Source organism: Thermoascus crustaceus, assembly GCF_041956765.1.
Source record: "Thermoascus crustaceus strain CBS 181.67 unplaced genomic scaffold VTN00scaffold_1, whole genome shotgun sequence".
In the NCBI taxonomy this organism is placed as follows: Eukaryota; Fungi; Ascomycota; class Eurotiomycetes; order Eurotiales; family Thermoascaceae; genus Thermoascus; species Thermoascus crustaceus.
In genome coordinates, this window is record NW_027192527.1 from 866,940 (window position 1) to 885,390 (window position 18,451).

General features: G+C 50.1%; 7 protein-coding genes across 7 annotated transcripts; 4 read left to right on the top strand and 3 right to left on the bottom strand.

Annotated features, from left to right (window-relative positions):
- Nucleotides 1-122: 122 nt before the first annotated feature.
- On the bottom strand, nucleotides 123-2,103 carry VTN00DRAFT_305 (uncharacterized protein; the record flags this gene model as incomplete). Its single annotated transcript, XM_069429324.1, has 6 exons — nucleotides 123-133; nucleotides 219-326; nucleotides 405-703; nucleotides 778-1,681; nucleotides 1,738-1,954; nucleotides 2,005-2,103. 6 exons carry the CDS (start codon nucleotides 2,101-2,103, stop codon nucleotides 123-125), a joined length of 1,638 nt encoding a protein of 545 aa, XP_069291013.1.
- Nucleotides 2,104-4,742: 2,639 nt separating this feature from the next.
- Nucleotides 4,743-5,700, top strand: VTN00DRAFT_306 (uncharacterized protein; the record flags this gene model as incomplete). Its single annotated transcript, XM_069429335.1, has 3 exons — nucleotides 4,743-4,815; nucleotides 4,874-4,947; nucleotides 5,011-5,700. 3 exons carry the CDS (start codon nucleotides 4,743-4,745, stop codon nucleotides 5,698-5,700), a joined length of 837 nt encoding a protein of 278 aa, XP_069291014.1.
- Nucleotides 5,701-6,618: 918 nt separating this feature from the next.
- VTN00DRAFT_307 (uncharacterized protein) lies at nucleotides 6,619-7,583 on the top strand (the record flags this gene model as incomplete). The annotated part of the gene is made up of 3 exons (XM_069429346.1): nucleotides 6,619-6,692; nucleotides 6,743-6,829; nucleotides 6,935-7,583. 3 exons carry the CDS (start codon nucleotides 6,619-6,621, stop codon nucleotides 7,581-7,583), a joined length of 810 nt encoding a protein of 269 aa, XP_069291015.1.
- A 755-nt stretch (nucleotides 7,584-8,338) lies between these two features.
- Nucleotides 8,339-8,572, bottom strand: VTN00DRAFT_308 (uncharacterized protein; the record flags this gene model as incomplete). Its single annotated transcript, XM_069429357.1, has 1 exon — nucleotides 8,339-8,572. One exon carries the CDS (start codon nucleotides 8,570-8,572, stop codon nucleotides 8,339-8,341), a length of 234 nt encoding a protein of 77 aa, XP_069291016.1.
- A 2,959-nt stretch (nucleotides 8,573-11,531) lies between these two features.
- VTN00DRAFT_309 (uncharacterized protein) lies at nucleotides 11,532-12,378 on the top strand (the record flags this gene model as incomplete). The annotated part of the gene is made up of 2 exons (XM_069429368.1): nucleotides 11,532-11,652; nucleotides 12,092-12,378. The coding sequence occupies 2 exons, from the start codon at nucleotides 11,532-11,534 to the stop codon at nucleotides 12,376-12,378; spliced, it is 408 nt and encodes a 135-aa protein (XP_069291017.1).
- Nucleotides 12,379-13,438: 1,060 nt separating this feature from the next.
- Nucleotides 13,439-13,802, top strand: VTN00DRAFT_310 (uncharacterized protein; the record flags this gene model as incomplete). Its single annotated transcript, XM_069429380.1, has 2 exons — nucleotides 13,439-13,561; nucleotides 13,641-13,802. The coding sequence occupies 2 exons, from the start codon at nucleotides 13,439-13,441 to the stop codon at nucleotides 13,800-13,802; spliced, it is 285 nt and encodes a 94-aa protein (XP_069291018.1).
- A 131-nt stretch (nucleotides 13,803-13,933) lies between these two features.
- On the bottom strand, nucleotides 13,934-17,659 carry VTN00DRAFT_311 (uncharacterized protein; the record flags this gene model as incomplete). The annotated part of the gene is made up of 10 exons (XM_069429391.1): nucleotides 13,934-14,094; nucleotides 14,151-14,268; nucleotides 14,324-14,502; nucleotides 14,555-15,100; nucleotides 15,152-15,283; nucleotides 15,341-16,530; nucleotides 16,595-16,779; nucleotides 16,845-17,305; nucleotides 17,424-17,502; nucleotides 17,570-17,659. 10 exons carry the CDS (start codon nucleotides 17,657-17,659, stop codon nucleotides 13,934-13,936), a joined length of 3,141 nt encoding a protein of 1,046 aa, XP_069291019.1.
- Between the last annotated feature and the right edge of the window lie 792 nt (nucleotides 17,660-18,451).

Sequence of the window (18,451 nt, forward strand, 5' to 3'; positions counted from 1 at the left end):
TATTCACCGACACATTATGGGCACATAAGGCAAGTTATGTGTGTAGTATGTATACAGATGGTGCCATGTCTGATATATTCCAGGCAAAAAAAGAAATTAAATGGAACGAAAATGCGATGGACTCACTTCCATTCTGTTAAAGGTTCAGATTTGGTCAGTTTCTCTCTTTACTAAGGGCATATTGAGTTTTTGATAAGTGTGATGTGGACAGAACATACCTTCAAGCCACTTCTTCACGAACTCAAGCTCCGCCTGCTGAACCTCTTTGACCGGCCTAGGCGGCAGCTCCGGTGTCGTCTCGTTGGGGAAGAGGCCGTTTTCGTCCCCTTTCACGATAGACGTCAGCACAATCCACCTGGATGGAATTTCATTGCTGGATAGGTAATAGAAGGGACAAGACTCACAGTGATGCACACCCCCTTTGATCAGGAGGAATGGCTTCTCCACCGTATTCAGACGCGGCGGGGCCATTGGCGCGTGAGGCGTGGCCGGTCTCCATGGGTCGGTCTCCCCGTCAATAATCGCCAGTCGGGGATAAGAAATGTCGTACCCGCCGTACTTGTTGACGGCCTCGACGTCAGGAGGGGTGGTGATGTTGAATGCATCGCGGCAGATGATGCTGAGGTACTCGAGGTCGACGGAGCGGGAAATCAGGGGCATGATGTGCTGTGGCACGCCGCTGCCAGTTTGGAGGAATCCCCATCTGTAGAGTCCAGAGTTAGTATATCATAGCCTTTTTTCTTTTCCCATGCGATGGCGGTCTGGGTGGTAATGTACTCTGTGCAGTATTGATACGGCCAACTCCTCCATTGCTGGCCGATATCGTCCTGCGCGTAGAATGTCGCGTTGTGCGATGTGAAGCATTCGTCTTGGCTCTGTCCGCTGCGAACACAGGGTGCCACGGCGGTGACATTAATGTATCCGATGAAATTGAGCAGGGGTTTCGTAAGGTACGACAACTCCCTGCGACTGCTGTACCCTCCGGCTGCGATCAGGCGGCGGACTGTCGATTCCTTGACAGCGGTTTCCGGGTACAGGAGCGAGAAGGACGTGATGTTGCCACAATAGTACGAGAAGGATGGGCTGTTCACAGCTGGATCCCAATTACGGCTCTGCCAGCCAGCGAGGGCGCTGGAGAGGATACTGGCGAAATCATCGTTGTAGGTGAGATCGCCGAGGCCGAAGACGTCCTTGTACTGGTCAATGAGACTAGAGTTGCCGTTTTTGGCTTCCGACAAGAGGTTGTCCAAAATATGAGTGAATTTCTGCGTGGTTTTGATGCATTCTCGCGGACCGTACTCTCTGATCGGCTCGTAGTACTCCCAGTAGTCGTAAATTGCCTTGGTGACGCCGGAAGAAGAGATGGCACCGAAGAAGATGTCTGGGTATATTACCCTCAAGAACGCGACGAATGCTCCGGCATATGAGCCTCCGTATGCGATGTATGGAACGTTAGGAGCAGTCAGGTTCTTGTCTTCAAGGCCTTCGAAGACCACATTCTGCGCAAAGTAAGCCGTATCGGCCAGGGCTTGCTGCGTGGTCAAAAATCGCAGGTTCTCCGTCGACAGATCGGGAGTGGGGAAGCTCTCGCCGTAGTAGCGATGCTCCAGGACGACACCGATGCCGTTGGTCGCCTGTGAGAGCTGTGCGAGAATGCCCTTCTGGAGGTACGGCAAGCGATCTCGTTCACATTAATACGTAACCTTTTATCATTCTGTCGCATTCAGCTGGCCTTACCGCTCCCACTTGTCTCTCCAGCCGCCAGAACAATCACCGGGCCACCAGGCTCGTAATAGCTGGCGTCAAACCAGTATCGGAGATCGAACGTGCCATCGCTGTGTGGCTCGTACTTAGACTCGTTGTGAAAGTGGTCAATTGGAACAGAAATTGTGTGGACGGGGTACAGATCCGCCGGGTCAACATCGCGTGTTGTCAGACTGGCAGGCAACCGGATCTAGATGAAAACTGTTAACAGTGCAGGCAACCTGGGTTTCGAGAATCGACCTTTTCGCGCAGCTCGCTGATGGACGGTGGAAACCGGGCCACGACCACCTGCACGAGAACGAGCAGATTCAAAAACGCGACGAGCGGTTTGACCTCCATCGTGTCGCCAGATCAGGTGCATCCAGCGCGGGTGGAAGCTTGGTAGGTGGAAAGGGGCTCGACAGGCGGAACCCTCCGACTTTATGTATCTTTCCGAGATGCCGATAACGTATTTATCCATTGCGAGTGCGACTGCGGGGCTTATCTAGCAGCTAGCTGTAGGTTAGCTAGTTACCTACAGCGTCGTAGAGCGTGTTTGCTCTGTGAGATCTACAGTGTAACCCCGGAATGTTCGATTCGGGAAGGTGATCAAGCTTGAGGTCCAATGATGAGCTGGATCCATGCGGAGACAGACCAGCCAGATCGGCGGTATAGTAGCACCTTACTGGCATAGTCCAGGACGCTAACAGTCGACTGCCAGGCAAAGCGGAGCTTTGATCGAGTAGGCAAGCGGAAGGAACCGAAAGATTCAAGCCAGAAAAAGATCGCTTGGTAACTTATCTGACTTAGTATTGTGTGGTTGTTAAGCCCTTAAGAGACAAAGAGGTGTCGGTATGCAAGGAACAAACAACTGCGCCGCGGGTCCTCCCGACGGATATGGCCGCGAGTGCAAGAGAATGGTTGGTATTTGGTAATGATCAACACGAACATCACCAGGTGCGATGACCAATCCACTCAATTTTAAGGATACAATGCGAAGTGCTATGTCAATGAGTAGTATTTCATGGTAAAACATCGTGTCTTCGCCAGTAAAGGCAGACGCGATTGCCGCCGCGCCTCATGAACTTGAGCCCAGCTGTTGTGCAGATACACCAAGGACCTTCGCCCAAAACAGAACAAGCTGAACACTACACAGTGACATTTAAGGTCCCAAAAAGTAATAATTTTGCGTCCCGTGGGGGTCTGGCTGTCTGGCTAAAAACAACAGATGTATCTCAATTCTTGAATTTAGAAGACGCATCCGAGAAGGTAGGTAGTCTTGCAGAACGGTCACATCACCAAACACACAGATTTAAATAATCAAAAGCGATAATAGAATACAATAGATAATAAAAAAAGCTCACACCCCCCGGCCCACCGGGGCCATACTAAGGGGTGCTACGAAAACCCCCCACCTTGCTTTTGGCTGGCAGGGGATTTTGCTCTGGATCCTGCAAGCACAGCGGTCTCATCAACATTTAGCAAGGAAACCCTGCTAAACACCTCGACCGAGGCGAGGAAACTAAGCCCAAGGCATCGAGAGTGAGAAAAATTAGGTAGTGATTCAGAATTATGTGGTTTTGCTATGTTTCGGCTTTAGTGAACAATGTAAAACGTACCTAGGTATGTATATACCCTGGATAGTTTTAGAGATGTAAAACATCAAGTCGAATAGAAAATACTATGAAAGGACAATGGCCCCGGAAGCTCTGGATATCTGAATCGACCATCTATCAGCAAGTATTGCCATTAAATTACAACCTTTCCTTTTTGCTGGACAATCATTGTGTTTTTCTGTAGTCTCGTGGCTCTATTTGTAGGTATGCTGCTAAGGCACAAGAAGCAGTTCAAGTGATATCGCCTAGCTGCAACAGTCAGCTCTATTTGCTGCAGGACGCCCCATTGAAGCTGATAGGTTGGTGCTTGAGATTCTCTTTTACAGTAGTAGCAGCGGACTTCAATATATCCCAAAATTGAGTATCTCCAACGCGTCCTCAGGGTCCTCGGAGTAGACATCGCGTGTCTTGCTCTCATTCCTAACTTCGAGCTACAGAAGAACGTGCGTTATGTACTACTAAAATTCAAACACGATAGTTTTCAGTCTGGAAGGATTACTACATGAAAGTATTAATAGACTCGTCCTCTATCTGGCTCTTGTCGAGAAATGTCTGCTAGATGTTCAATGTAGGTACCCACAACATGTATATTACGAGTTGCGAGGCATGTAAGAGAAAGAGCGTAGATGGGCAAAAATGCCCTAATTATGCGCAGCAGATATTCAATGCTTGATCCCAGTCATGTGCAGAGATATTCGTACTCCATAAATCAGCAACATGAGACGATGCTTGAGTCGCAGGAATAATCCAAGGAACGTCATGGATGATCCCGGGAACGCCAATCAGAGGCGCGGCGGCATCCATGCTACCCGGCTAGCGCGGGTGCGCCCTGGCACGCACCCGGACAAAGAGCGATGGAGAGCAAGGCGGCCAGATAACGCTGCTACATAATACTCACCACCACGGCTACTGCTCGATGCTCTCCTGCTCCATGGGCTGATCGGCTCAAACACATACTTAAGCAGTCTCGGCTATCCTGCAGGGCGCTGGCGTCAGTTGCCCACGAGCCCACGCAACTGGCGGAAACTGACCAGCTCAGAGCTCCCACGCCCATAGCTCGGGGGCGCCTGAAACTCCCTGGAATCCAAGCCAGGACGTCAGCTTCCATCGACTCTCTCCGCCCTTCTCAATCTTCCGCCTTTTCCATTGCTACATACTTAAGGAGCGGCGCTGCCTGCTATATTCTATTATCCGTCTCATGCGCATTTCATTCCCTCATCCCGAGCTTCCAGGGAGTACGGCCGTTCTTTGTCCATGGCTCCGGACTTAAACTCGGTCCCTCCCTCTCCACATCCGCGATCTGCTCCTAGCGCTATATCGATAACACAATCCAACCTTGCAATTTCTTCCTCTCCGTCTTCGTCGCGACAGACATCACAAACCATGGGCCCTCCTCCCGTGCCCTACAGTCCTACCTCGAATGCGGGGGACAACACTGGCGTGGGCTCCGGGCCAGGTAAATAGCCTTTACCGAGTATCACAAGCGGTGAACCATTGTACTGAGAGAATGCTAGGTCCCCTTCGTCACCCGCGGCCTATGACGGCTGCCGACTTGCATCTGGAGCTGGAGAAAGAGCAAGAAGCAGTGGTATGTTTAATGTCGATCAATCGTGGTCCCTCAAGGCCCCAAGCTAAGCTCGCAATCTGACAGGTCAACCGCCTAACGAGGGAGCTCACTCTCCTCCGCCAACAGACGGCCTCGGTTGCATCCACGGCGTCTTCTACTTCTACGAACCTCAATGACCCAATCGACTCTATCCATGGCTCTCACTATATCTCCGGCGTCCACCCAACTTCGTCCCGCCGCCATCGGTCTTCCTCGAATCTCAGTTCCTCATTTCCAGCCATCTCAGGCTCGACAGCAGGCAGCGTCACGGGAATTGCCCCGTCTCGTGACAGTGGCTTGCCTCCCTCGCGCCCGTCTGGGGATTACCCCAGGATAGGCCGAAGTCGAGAGCCATCTATCACATCAACTCGTCAATCGGGAACATCTTCGCCATCATTATCGTCTTCGTTCCAGCAGCGGGGCGATCATTTCCCTCATTCAATGGGTCACTCCCATCGACCTTCTCTCGGAACAGGTGGAGCAGTCGAGAATACCCGGTCGACGTCCTCCTCATCCGCGACAGCCCGCTACGAGGAGGCTGCATACCACCGGGCGGAACTGGAGTCCATCAAACGGGAAAATGAAATGCTGCGCCGCCGCGTGCGGGAGTTGGAGCTCACTCTCAAGACGTATCGAGAACGAGAAACGCAGTCGACCAATCAGAAGACAGATGCCGCAGCAGAGTCTAGTCTCGTCAGTAGCATGAGAGATGCGTCCCTTGAAGACACCAAGTGATGATGTGATGCGGGATGTCTTTGGCCGCCTTTTTCTTCTCTCTCTTTTTGGGCTGATTGTTTTATTTGATTGGAATTGGATTCTGGGAAACGGTGTTTGACGGCGAGAGGATACATGCAGGTTATGACCTTTTGCAGGCGAAATGGTGCTATTGGGCTGTATTTTCTTCTGCAGTTCTAGCCAACGGGCTGGATCTCAAGGAATTGTTAAGTAGATAGAATCAGTAACGAGCAATGACTAAATGCGATGGTCCTGACTATTCTCCCGCAAGACTAGCTTCCTGCATACTATTCCCAAAGAATCCGTATGCCGCTCTTTGGTAGATCCCAATTTCTGGAAACATCTCTTCTTCACATAGAAGCCCCTTCAACTCTCTTCATCCAGTACTCAGAGTCCCGGGCCTTCCAGACAATTGAGGCGCACTTCATTAAGGTGGGGCCTTTCCATCAAGGATCGGTTGTTTCAAGTAAGATATCCCCAGTCACCTCGTTTAACTGTCAAATGATCCTTAGGAGGAAAGTGACTCACAAGCTGCTGGGGACTAATGCGATGATCTCTTCCATTACACGAAGGTGACAGGTTCTGTGCCCCTTCGACCTGCTTCCATCTGCTCGACGTGAGCAAACCGGGCACCGCCCATCTTCACATGCTGAAACCAGGATGTGCGCGCGGCTGTGCAGCGGAGCAACGACTGTGGCTCGTGCGCGCCCCTCGCTACGTCACTTGTGGCGCAGTCATCCCAGGCAGACCATCGGCCCCCGCGGTCTCGTCCACGGCGCATTCGCTATAAATACGAGCGCCCTTCGTCGTCTGTGGCTACACATTCCAGGCATCCCAACCTGCTATCTGAGATTTTTTTTGATACCCCGTTTACCTTCCATCGAAAAGTAATCAGTTTTCTCTCCATTGACCGTCACAATGTCCACCGTCCACGTCTCTGGCATCGCCCCCACGACCACCGACAAGGAGGTCCGCGACTTCTTCAGCTTCTGGTAAGAGATTGATCGCGAAGTATCGAATCTATTTTCTAATGGCCTTTTAGTGGAAAGATCACCAACCTGTCAGTCACTCCGGAGTCTGGTGAGGCAGATGCACCCAAGTCCGCGAGCGTGACTTTCGAAAAGGAGACGTAAGTCTACCCCGCAGTTTACCGACCCCTTTCAGCTATCCAAATGTCATAATATTTTCCACCAACACCTTCGGATAACGCAATCTCTGACGTAAATTCCAACAGCGCCGCGAAGACCGCTCTGCTCCTGGACAACACCCAGCTGGGCCCCTCCGCCGTGCACGTCACGGCGGCGCACAACCTCGACGACATCGCCGGCCCCAATGCCACCAGCGCCGCCGAGGCCGCGGACGAGCAGGAGCACAACCTCGCGCAGGAGGACAAGCCGCGCTCGCGCATCGTGGCCGAGTACCTGGCGCACGGCTACGTCCTCAGCGACCAGGCGCTCCAGAAGGCCATCGCGCTGGACAGCAAGCACGGCATCTCCTCGCGCTTCACCTCCGTCCTGACCAACTTCGACAAGAAGTACCACGCCGTGGACCGCGCCAAGGGCCTCGACGAGAGCTACAAGATCAGCGACAAGGCCGTCAGCGGCTGGCGCGGTCTCAACTCTTACTTTGAGAAAGCGCTGGACACACCGACCGGTCGCAGGATCCGCGACTTCTACCTCAAGAGCGACAAGCAGGTGCGCGACATCCACAACGAGGCCAGGCGCCTGGCCGATCTGAAGAGCGGCAAGATCTCCCCGCAGACGACGGGCGAGAAGCCCACCGAGAGGTCGACGGAGCCGGTCACCGCGGGCGGTGCGGCGGGCGCTGATGTCGCTCCCACCGGCGCTCCGACCGGAGATCCCAACGCGCCAACCAAGGTCTAATTGAGTTGACTTGCTTATACATTTTGCTTCTATATGATGATTGGATTGTTGATATGCTTTCTTTCTACGGATATTGTATGAGGCTTGTGCAGTGATGGCTATTATTGCGTGTCCTGCTTGTCACTAGTTACCCAACTTCGTTTGTGTATCCAAGTAGTCGAATAATTTTATGCTGTCTCACGTCCGCTGCAGTCTCTAAGCTCCAGTAACTTTCTGAGCCGGTGCTTGCTCTTCTGCAATTCCCTTTTTTGTGGAAACGTTAGACGAGCGGATGTGAGCGTGTACTAAACCACCGGGGAACTTTCCCCTTGTGCTACCTCCTCCCCTATCTAGGTTCCAATTTGGTGTCCTTGACAGACGGATATGTGAAGATCCTAAGAGAATTACTAGTTGTGTTATCCATTACAACTACAGCGGAGGACGACTTTTACTTCCCGTCCGCCCCCAGAGAAGACATAGTAGAAGTAGCCGTAGAACTTCCTTTTTCAGTGGACAATTTCATCCAGCATCAACCACTTCATCTTTTTCGATTATATATTTGATCTTTCATCAATGCAATGCAATATCATACAAACACGAGGTTCACACACTCATTCAGTGGATAATATGTATCCGTCTCAATCTGGCTATATCCATCCATCCATCCATCGAGCAAATCAAATCGAATCAAATCCGTTCGTGGTCATAAAACTTCTATCCCCCTTTTTTTTCCATCCCATCCATCATCTTCAACCCTCATTCTGAATGAAATGAACCTATTTCAACTTCTCTCTCTCGATCGCCTCCAACGGATGCACAGGGTTACTCTCCAGCACCGTCTGCTTGACCCTCTCTGATTCCCTCTGCGACTGATCCGGCGCGTGCGGCCGCTGCTCCAGCTCGTGGTTGGCCCTGCCGCGCGCGGGGGTCTCCTGCTCCTGCGCGCCGGGCTGGCGCTCGGGGTCCGGGGATTGGCGGCCGGGGTTGGGAGGGGCGAGGTCGTGGTCCATGTTGCTTGTTGTGTTGGTGTTGGTGCGGTTGTTGGGGCTGCTGAGGAGGTGGATGAGGAAGGAGAGAATGTTGGTGATTCCTGGAGGAGTTTTGTCTGACTTTGGCGTTAGCTACCTAGATTCTTAATGTCGGACAGGTATATATATATATACATAGACTCTTAATGAAAGTAGTGTACCTACCTCTCTGTTTCTTTTGCCTTGCTGTTCGTGTATGGGTATATAGAAACAAAGCAAGGTTGATTGATTGATTGATTTGCGGAGGTAATTATCGAACCTTTGTAGTATTATAAGACGCCCTTTCCCAGCCAGCTATTACAACACTAGCTAATCCACGACCTTGTTCACCGCCATGCGTTTTGTCGTTACTTAATTCATTCATTCATTCATTCATCATGATGACGTCGAGTTGGGTCCTCCAGTATAGTATCATATGGTCTGGGGACGGAAACAGCGCATGGACGCTGCTAGCTAGCATTGCTCCACAATATAAATCGTATCCTGCTTTCCTGAGAGAGATAGTCTAGCAGTAACTAGTTATAACGGCACAATTATCCATAAAGGCTGAGCGAGAGAAAGAGTGCTTTTGCATAATTTTGTTTACAACACTAACGTAGTGTTCTGCGTTACGGCGTTTCCGCTCGACTGGAGGCATGCGGGGACCGATGATATCATCGATGGCCACGCCTACCGCCTAGCGCGGGTCCTCGGGCTCCAGAGTGGCGGCCTGTTTGTTATGTTTGCAAGATCACGTGTGCTATCGGCGATGGTCAACTTGATCGAGTTTTGATCAACGCATACCAGCAAGGGGCCAAAGTATTCGATTATCGATAAAGGGAGCACTGACCCATTCCATGTTACTAGTAAGGATGCTCGTAAGATGTATGTACCAGCCTTGGAAGTTGGACTCCACAGAAGAGGTTGGTGAGATGACAGGTCGCTCCTTCCAAGGCCTAAGAGAGCAATACTACTACTGGAGAAGGCTTACCGAAGTAATGAATCAATTCGTTTCATGACAAATACCTATATAGATATGGCAGTAAATCTCGCGGGGAATCTGGATCTGCGCAATGCAGTGCAAGTTCATATGCTTGATGCATCGGGGTTTTGGGGGTAACATATGGGACATAACAAACAGGGAAGAAAAAGAGGCCTTATGATAGGAAACGGATAGATAGGTCAAAATATCGTACGAAAATCTGCGAGTTGCTCTCTCCTACCTGACTTGGACACTGCCGCCTTAACGGGGTGAGCAGGGTGAGTCAGGTGAGCGGCTCACCCGGTCAAGGTGGTTTGTTCACCCAGGCTCATTTATACTCACCCCATTCTCACCCATCTCTCCTAATGCTCGCACCCGTTGTTTAGCAACCCCAAACCCAGCAACCTATGCAGAGGATAGATTGGAGAACAAAGGTAGTAGTGGGTCATGCCCTACAACCTCTAGGGTGAGAAAACTTTAACAGTAAAAATAATGTGCTTTGCCCCTGTTTATCTGTTTTTTCTGGTCTCATATTTCCTCTCTTTCTTTTTCCTCCTCTTCTATATTGTTGTGATCCTATAGAGAACTTTCTGTATTTCTCTACCTTTGCTTTTTTTTGCCCCTTATGTTGGTGAAAATTTGTTAAAATGCCAAAGATAAAGTTAATGTTACGGCACAGCCTAGAGATCACTGACAAGGCTGACGAGGGGAAGTCATGTGACCATACTGGATCGTCTACGATCCATTCTCACGATCCAGGTCTACGATCCACCTCTATGATCCATAGTCAAGATCCATCGGATAGGTATTTCCGGGCAGAACTCAGCATGTATATAAGACGCTCCTTAACCATGGGGATTAGGACCCCGTGGTCAACTCAAATAGCAATTCTGATAGCACCATTGCTAGTAACGGCCTATTCATTCATCTCTTTCTCTTGCTTTCTGTCCTCAAGATAAACCCAACGAGCCTCCGCCTAAGAAGTCTTAGGCCCGCCGTTACAGTTAAATAGACTTGCTCATGCAAAAGCAAATACATACAAAAGGGGTGCACATCAAGAGAAGGATAGTATGAGAAACTTCAATATACAGAGTGATGTAGTTCTGCTTTTTCTTTATTATGGCACCACTTTAAACTATTTTTTGTGTGTTTATATAGTAATATACAGGGGCTTACTGTGGAAAGAACAGACTACAGCTCATAAGAGTTCAGGGAGGTCAACAATTTAATTCCCAGCTATCTTAGTGATTGAATACTGATGATGAAAAAAGTCAACCTCTCAGGCGGGTTTTCCCAGGCTTTTATACCCATGCCGGTGACGTAGACATTCTTTGACACATCTCATTGCTTTGTCTTCCCAAAATGGAGACATCGGCAACCGGCATACGGTGAGACGGGTGGTGAGCAACCTCAAAGGACGCCGACACTAATAAGATAAAGATGGCAATATGACGAACATCGATCAAGACTGTACTGAAGAAGATAAGGAGATTACTATAGTAATCTCGAATAGTTACATGTTAGTATCTCCCTATCGATCCAAAGACAAGCAGACTACTCCCTAGGTATACAAAGGGCAAGCGCAAACAATATTCGTAATATTATAGACTGAAAATATATATATATAAATCTGCTATCTCTATTTCCTTCATACTTACCTGTTCTTGACTCCATACCTATTTATTATACAGTAGAATACAACAGATTATATGCAGACACGAACCTGTGGGATCAAATAGGGAGAAGCAGCATGCTGCAATGCCGGTTTTCTTTTCTTTTCTTTCTTTCTTTTGTTTTTCTACAAGCAGAATATACATACCTGAGAAATTAACGCCGAAGATGACCGCCGATAATATATTTGACGGCTTTGTTTGCCCCTTCCTTGAGCGAGAGGTACTTGCCAGAACAAGCTCACAAAGCCGCCCTAAGGGTTTCTAACTTCCGTAACTAACATCTTTACATCTCTGCTCAAAGCACAACATGGCGCAGCTCCAGATCCAGCTCCCGTTCTCGTCTGCTCTCGATGTTGCAGCTAAAGAAGTGTCAGCTACTTTGAATAGACTGCATCATCACCACTGTTTGTGGCACCAGAAGCACTCAGGTAAGTGAAAAATTTACTTCTGAACATCGCTTTGTGCTCCCAATCTTATTGGACAACGAGGACCTTGATACCATTGTTGATGCCGACCCGGCTCGCATCCGATTGGCACTTCTTGAAGCCCATCCGAATTTCAGCGTGACATTGAGACTGATCTTTCAAACTGTAAGAAGGCTATCATCTCTTCATAAGCGCTAACACCAAGGTGATACCGTCTGGGTGATAGGAATCGACTATCGGAGAACAGGTGACAAAAGTTGTTATTGAATTCCTTCGCGGTGGTATAGACAAGCAGTTGAAATTGCCGGACGCTAGTTCCATACCAATCCTCCATATATCTGCCGATGAAGCACGAGCGCCTTGGAGATACCAAGAGTTTGTATCAAATTCCTATTCGGCTTTATTGTCCCTCATATCTGACATAGAGATGAAGTTCCTATAGTGCATCCTTCGATTCTTGTGCTCACCAAGATCAAGAGATGGATGCACATTGCAGATTCCACTAGGCCGGCTAGCGCGCAAAAAGCGATCAACGATTTTCGTGATATCGAAGTCATTCTTCGGTGGCTTTCAGAGAGGAACATGTGCCTCGATTTCACGGCATATCCGGAGAAACCAAAGGAAGACCTGATGCCTGGGTTTCACATGATGTATTCCAGATTTACCCAGATGCGACATCTTCTAGATGCAACCATGGCGGAGGAAGACTTAGCGCTGGTCAAGAGCTAGAAGCGTCAATGGCAATCGGACAGCTTGTCAATAGATCGACAGTCACGAATGATGACTTGAATGATATCCAGGTACTTTTGCTCCGTAGAGCCCCAATCCCAACTTTTGACTGACAAAGCTGCCTCTTCAACCCTTCTCTGAAAGTCCTCCTCACTCTCATTATCCTCGTCCTCGTTCATAGCATGTGGTTCATGGAAAATGTAGTAGGTCAAAAAGCCCAAGAAATCTGAGTGCACTCTATGTCTGTTAATATCGCCAGTTGGACAGTGGACGAGATAGCGGACCAAAGACAACATATAATTTGGGGGTTTAGGTGTCAGAATCCTTTGATCTATATTGACGCTAGATGCAGTCTCAAAAGTATCCTGAAGCGTGAGACCAACAAACGAGAGCGGGTATAGATGTATCCGCATCTTGAGGAGTAAGTAGGCTCCTTCTACGGCGTGTATTGGGCCTATTTTTTTCCCATTCTCCGTATATCGATTCGATAGGGGGGATCAAAGGAAAGCCATGGTCTAAGGGAATCTGGGATGCATCCGACAGCTGTTCATCAAGCACAGCCCGTTCAACAGTCTAGAAACCAAGGCATTGGGGCACCAGGCTGACTATAGAGGGATTGAGAGGTAGGTTGTATCTTACCTGAAGTACTATAGGGTTTCCAAATCGGTGCTGCAGCTGCTGCCCATACTCCACAATCGCGATGCCTTTATCCTGGAGAGATTTGCAGCCATGGAGATAAGATCTTGCTGGCCTGCTGGGGATGCCATTTTCTATGCGAGGTTACGACTCCGCATGGAGCGGGAAAAATGATGAGCAGACGTGATGGCAAGACTTGACAATCAAGCGGCTGTGGCGGGTGTTCTTGGTTGGCCAGATCCGGGAGCTATTCCAAAACAGTACAACTAAACCGAAAGCGTAACCGTGCCATGCTAGATACGCTAGCCCTTTTATGGAAAACACACTAAACTAAACTATAAATAGATTAGCTAATTTTCTACAAAAAGCTCTACATCAATGAGAGGCAAATTCATTGCCTATCTGAGGTGCGAGCAAACTGCCAATGGGAAACTATGGTGTGGAGAATGTGAGACTCGTGCTTCAGCTGAAGCATGGAAGAGTGAGCCAATACAGAACTAATCACCCTAGTCGCGCGATGGTCTCGCGTTACTTCCTCCCTGACGGGGTGAGCTCAGGGCGGCGTTGCTCACCAACTAGAACAGGAAAGGCAGTCGACGGGGTGCCCGTAGATCTCTGATAGATAGGTAGATAACCTAGCACGCTTGTGGCTCCAGGGATCTATGACCGAACCACACGAGCCGTTTCCACCATCACCGTCACAGGGTATGAGAGCCTCCACGATAAATTTAGAAAACCGACTGGAAAACCGCTTCCAAGAAGAGAATAGAAAAGGGAAAAAAGAATAATAAATACCACTGGGAATGAACACATGACATCCTAACACATGGGAAGGAAGAGAGGATGCAGCCTATCGACCTCTGAATAATTACTCCCTCATTCGTTTTTATGAAGTGCGAACATCGACTTTTGTTTTTATCTACGGGTGGCCACCATTGGCTTGCATAGCAGCTTCCACATTCGCGGCGGCCAAGGCTTTTGCGTCAGCCTCATGGATGACCGCCTGAATTATCTGCTGCTCGTCGGGATTCAGGATCTTAGTCAGGGTCTCGTAAAGTTGTGGTTGTTCTTGTTGAAGGTCTGTTGCAGAAGAGTTAGCTTGGTCCCTTTGGCCCGGCGTCGGTCGGAAGACATACTCATCAAAACGTGTTTGAACAGGCCGTATGGCTCGACCTTATCCAAGGGCGTCTCTAGCAGGCTCTCTTCATCGAGCTCATCATCGTCATCGTCGGCAAAGGAACCGAACTTCTGGGCCTGGGGTAAGTGTCAATAAGTTGGATCTAATGATAACAGAGGAGCGAGAACCCACCTCTTGGTTCAGGAACTCGAGGTACGCGGTGCTCTCATCAGCAACGTCCCCGTCACCTGCTCCCTCAGCCTCATCCTGGTCGGTCCACTCGACATCGCCAGTCCAGTCATTTTCTTCGTCGAATTCATCACCTTCATCGTCAAAAGTGAAGTCTGACTCTCTGGTGGCGTCCTCACGGTCTATGAAATGTTAGCGTTTGATGTTATAGTAACGGTAGAGGAAGTAACGTACGCTTTATGGCCGCTGGCAAAGTCTGGAAGAGCCTCGTCACTCCTTGCAACAGCCTGGGCCAGCCCGGCTGAACGCTCGCCGGAACATCACTTGCTTTTAGGGTCAACAGCGAGCTGATGGCTGCGATAGAAAGCTTCTTGTCATGGACGCGCCTGAAGTTGTCGATGCTGGAGAACCAAGTGCTGAAGAACTTGTTCGTCCAGCCCTTCGACTCCAGGACCTGAAGGGCCAGTAGAGGGTTGTAGTAGATCGTGTTAATGATCATCTCCATCAAGTGGATGCGGTAGGACTTCGTCTTCGCATCCCCACTGTTGATGACGTTCATCGCCAGCTCGATGAACACAGGGATGTACTGGTCAACGTAGCCCCTGAGGTTCAACATCACGGTCTCGGCGAGCTTGCAGCCGCAAATTCTATCCACGCCGCCAACCTTCTCGTCACGGAAGATATCTTCAACCATACCGACAATAGCTCTAAGATATGCTGGGTTCTGGATCAACATATCGGTACCATAGGACACGAAGTTGTCCAGAGCTGGCAGCATGTCTGGTATAACGTTAGTAATTTGTTATCTGTAGTCGATAATTAGAGACTAACCTTCGAGGTACAACTCGGCACCGGCCTTGAACGTCTTGTGGACAAGTTCAAAGGCCTGCCACATTGTTGGCGAAATAGACTTAGCGGCAAAAGTGCAGCTGTCGATGATCTCGAAAATCTCATTATACAGGTCTAAAAAAAGTTTATTAGTGCGACAGTCCGGGAGAGTAACCAGAGAATAATAATTACCATAAAGCTTGTTCTCAAGGGTGATCGTGATAACCGGCATCAGGATAGTCTCGAGATGCAGCAGCACATCAGGGGTGCTCTCGAGTGTAAGAATGAGAGTGCCGATGGTCTGGAGAACACCCAATGCCGTAATACTCTTGTCGTCCAAGAAGTCCCCATATCCGTCCTCGTCAGCCTTGGCAGCGTTCCGCTCCAAGAGCTCTCCGACGATGCGCATGTACGTATCGCGCAGCTGCTCGCTCAGCGCAACGGCGAACGGCGTCAGTTCGGTAGAGAAAACCTCGACAAAGTCCTCCATGACATTTGCCAGGGCATCCACGTCGACCTCGTTCGCCAGCTTGAGAAGCTGCTGCATGATCTGAGGGATGTTCTGCTGCATGGAAGTGCGGATGACATCGTGTCGGATAAGGGGTTGCAGAGCAAGTGACGCCTCGACCCTAACCGGCAGTGCGGGGTCGGTCATCGACTCGAGAATGTTCCGGTAGATGATCATGAGGTTGTTCGGGTCCTTGAAATCCAACTGTTCGAACTTTTCCAGGGTGTCGCAAGCACGAGCACGAAGGAAGCCGTGAGGACTCCGGAATTCAGGGAAAACATGTCGAACGAAGAAGTACTCCACCTCTCCTGCGATCGGGCTCTTCTTGCCAAGGATGACCGAGGCCAGCGAGCCAATCATCCTCAGGGCACCCTCCTTCTCTCTAGGCTGCTTCTGATCGTCCGGAGCGGACTCGTATTTGCTGACAATGCCGTTGACGAAAGTAAGGATAGAGAATGTCTGCTTCTTCCGGTTCTTCGTGAGGGCCACCAAAAAATTCGTGGCCGCCACATCCGGCGCCGAGACTTCTTCGTAATAATTCAGCTTTCGGTGAAGGTATTCGGACGGGTCCGTCTCAAAGAGTTCGATGTCCTCGTCAGACTGACACATAATCGGGAAGATGAAGTGGGCGATCAAGTTGTCCATGTGCGGTTTGAGGTGATCCCACATCGCTTTTGGCTTCACACATTCTTCAAGGAAGATAAGGGTGTAGGAAAGCGCAGGCTTGCTGAGCCACTGACGCTTGGACACCCACTTTTCAATCTCCTGCAGGTATCCCTTTAGAATCTCTGGAGCGAAAGTTGTGATGAAGCTCTTGGCGAACTGGGTATAATCGGGAGCCGTGGTCTTCGTAATCGTGGTAGGGTTTCCATATCTTAGAAAGCGCGTCAGTCATCGTTCGAGCATATGCGACAACTCAGCTGGAGCACTCAACCAACCTAATGAAAAGACGATTGAGGTTGGCATATGACCATTTCTTGCACTTCCACCAATGGTTCAGCTCTCTCTCCTCCACATCCTCCATCATGGAGTTTGCTGGAGGAGTCTTAGCGATAATCCTCAGGAACAACGTGCACCAGTCGACGGTCCCCTGGTGGGTTCTCAAGTGCGGTGGAAGCTCAAACTATAGTCGCAACTGTTAGCTCCACAGCTCTATGACTTTCGCATATGCTTCCTGCTGTAACCCACATATATCGCGTGCTTATACGACTTCACAATGATGCGGAGCATCTCCGCCGCCTCCAGGCTCTCCTCGTCGACAAGCTTCATACCGATGTTGAGGAGCTGTGGGAAGGAGTGCTCGACGATCTGGTTAAAATCGGTGCGGTTTTCCTCCGTCTTGAATCTGTATACGCGGCAGATGGCCAACATACACTGCAGGCCCGCGTAGACCGAGTTGGCATCATTCGTGCTGAGCAGCTGGATTGTGATATCCAGAAAGCCGGGCCATCGCTCGGGGAAGTCATGTTGGAGGATCTTCTGGAGGATAGGAACCAGTTGGGCGCGGACGTTAGGAGGCGACGACGCAAGAACTGGGATCAGTCGTTCCCGGAACGACGGGCGCTCCTCCTCAGGAACCGGCTTGCGGAGGGGGGACTCTTCCGCGGGTGCCCATCCCCGTATGATACGGTTCTTCAGGTACACACCAGCTACACGATGATCGCGTTTGTCAGGACATTGTTCTGTTGTTTTTCACAACGGCCGTCTGGGAAAAGGGGGGGGGGAGAGAGGGGGGTAAAAAAAACGGCGATGGCGGGGTTATCGTACCGGACAGTTGAACAGCGTTGTTCTGCTCCGCCTGCAAGATGTCCAGGAGCGCATTAGGAAAACCAGGTTGGTTCTCCGCCTGAATCGCAAGGAAGATGGTGAGTACAAGATCTCCTCGTTGTGCGCAGGGTGGCTCCAGCACGTACATATTTCAGGTCTAACTCCGCCTGGCGTCGAGTATCCGCATTTGTGTCGAGCGTAGACTGTATGCGGTCTCGCAGAGCTGCAACATCCATCTCGCACCTGCAACGGCCCCCAGTGCCGGAAAGTCAACTCCAGATAAAACAGCCCAATCTTACAATGGAGGATACAAGCCGTGAGGTGGAGGGGAGAGAAGGAAAGCAAGCAGATGCTGATAGTGTGCGTGAGATTGGGGAGTGCACAGATCCGCGCTTGGCAAGACGGATTTTGTTTTGTCGTGGTTTTTTTTATGCTTTGCCATAGTCCCTGCCTAAGGCAGCGCGACCCAGGAACCGCCCACCAGCCACCCGGTCCAGCGCCACAACCCCTGATGCTGGCTGAATAATAAGAAATTTTTCACGTTTTTGACCCCTCCTTATTCGTCCCGCTTCCCTCCTCCCTAGGGCTTGGAAAACGTGGGAAAGGGCCTGTGCTGGCGGTCTACGCTGCTCCTTGTTTTTAGCTTATCTAGCGCCTATGGCGCAAGCATCCAGGCAGACAGGCCCACAAAAGACGCGTTCTGCCCCAAAACCTCGGTAGATACAGTATCGGATGGTACCGTAAGGACCCTGTCGCGCAGGCGTCTGAAGAAGTAGAAAACCACATCTAAGCCTTTCCAGACAACTTGGGTTATCAATACCCCATCCCCATAGGATATCGCTTAGCAGGCGTGCACAGATCAAGATTTTTGTGGGGTTTAGAGGGTCTAGTTTTGGGGCTCTAGGGCTATTTACGCCCTAAAATGGCAAAAGTTACGGGACTAACAATACCAATATTTCCTAGCTGTTTTAGACATTCGATCCAGTTTCATAAGTGTAACAAGCAGAGATCCATGGGATTTGTGAGCT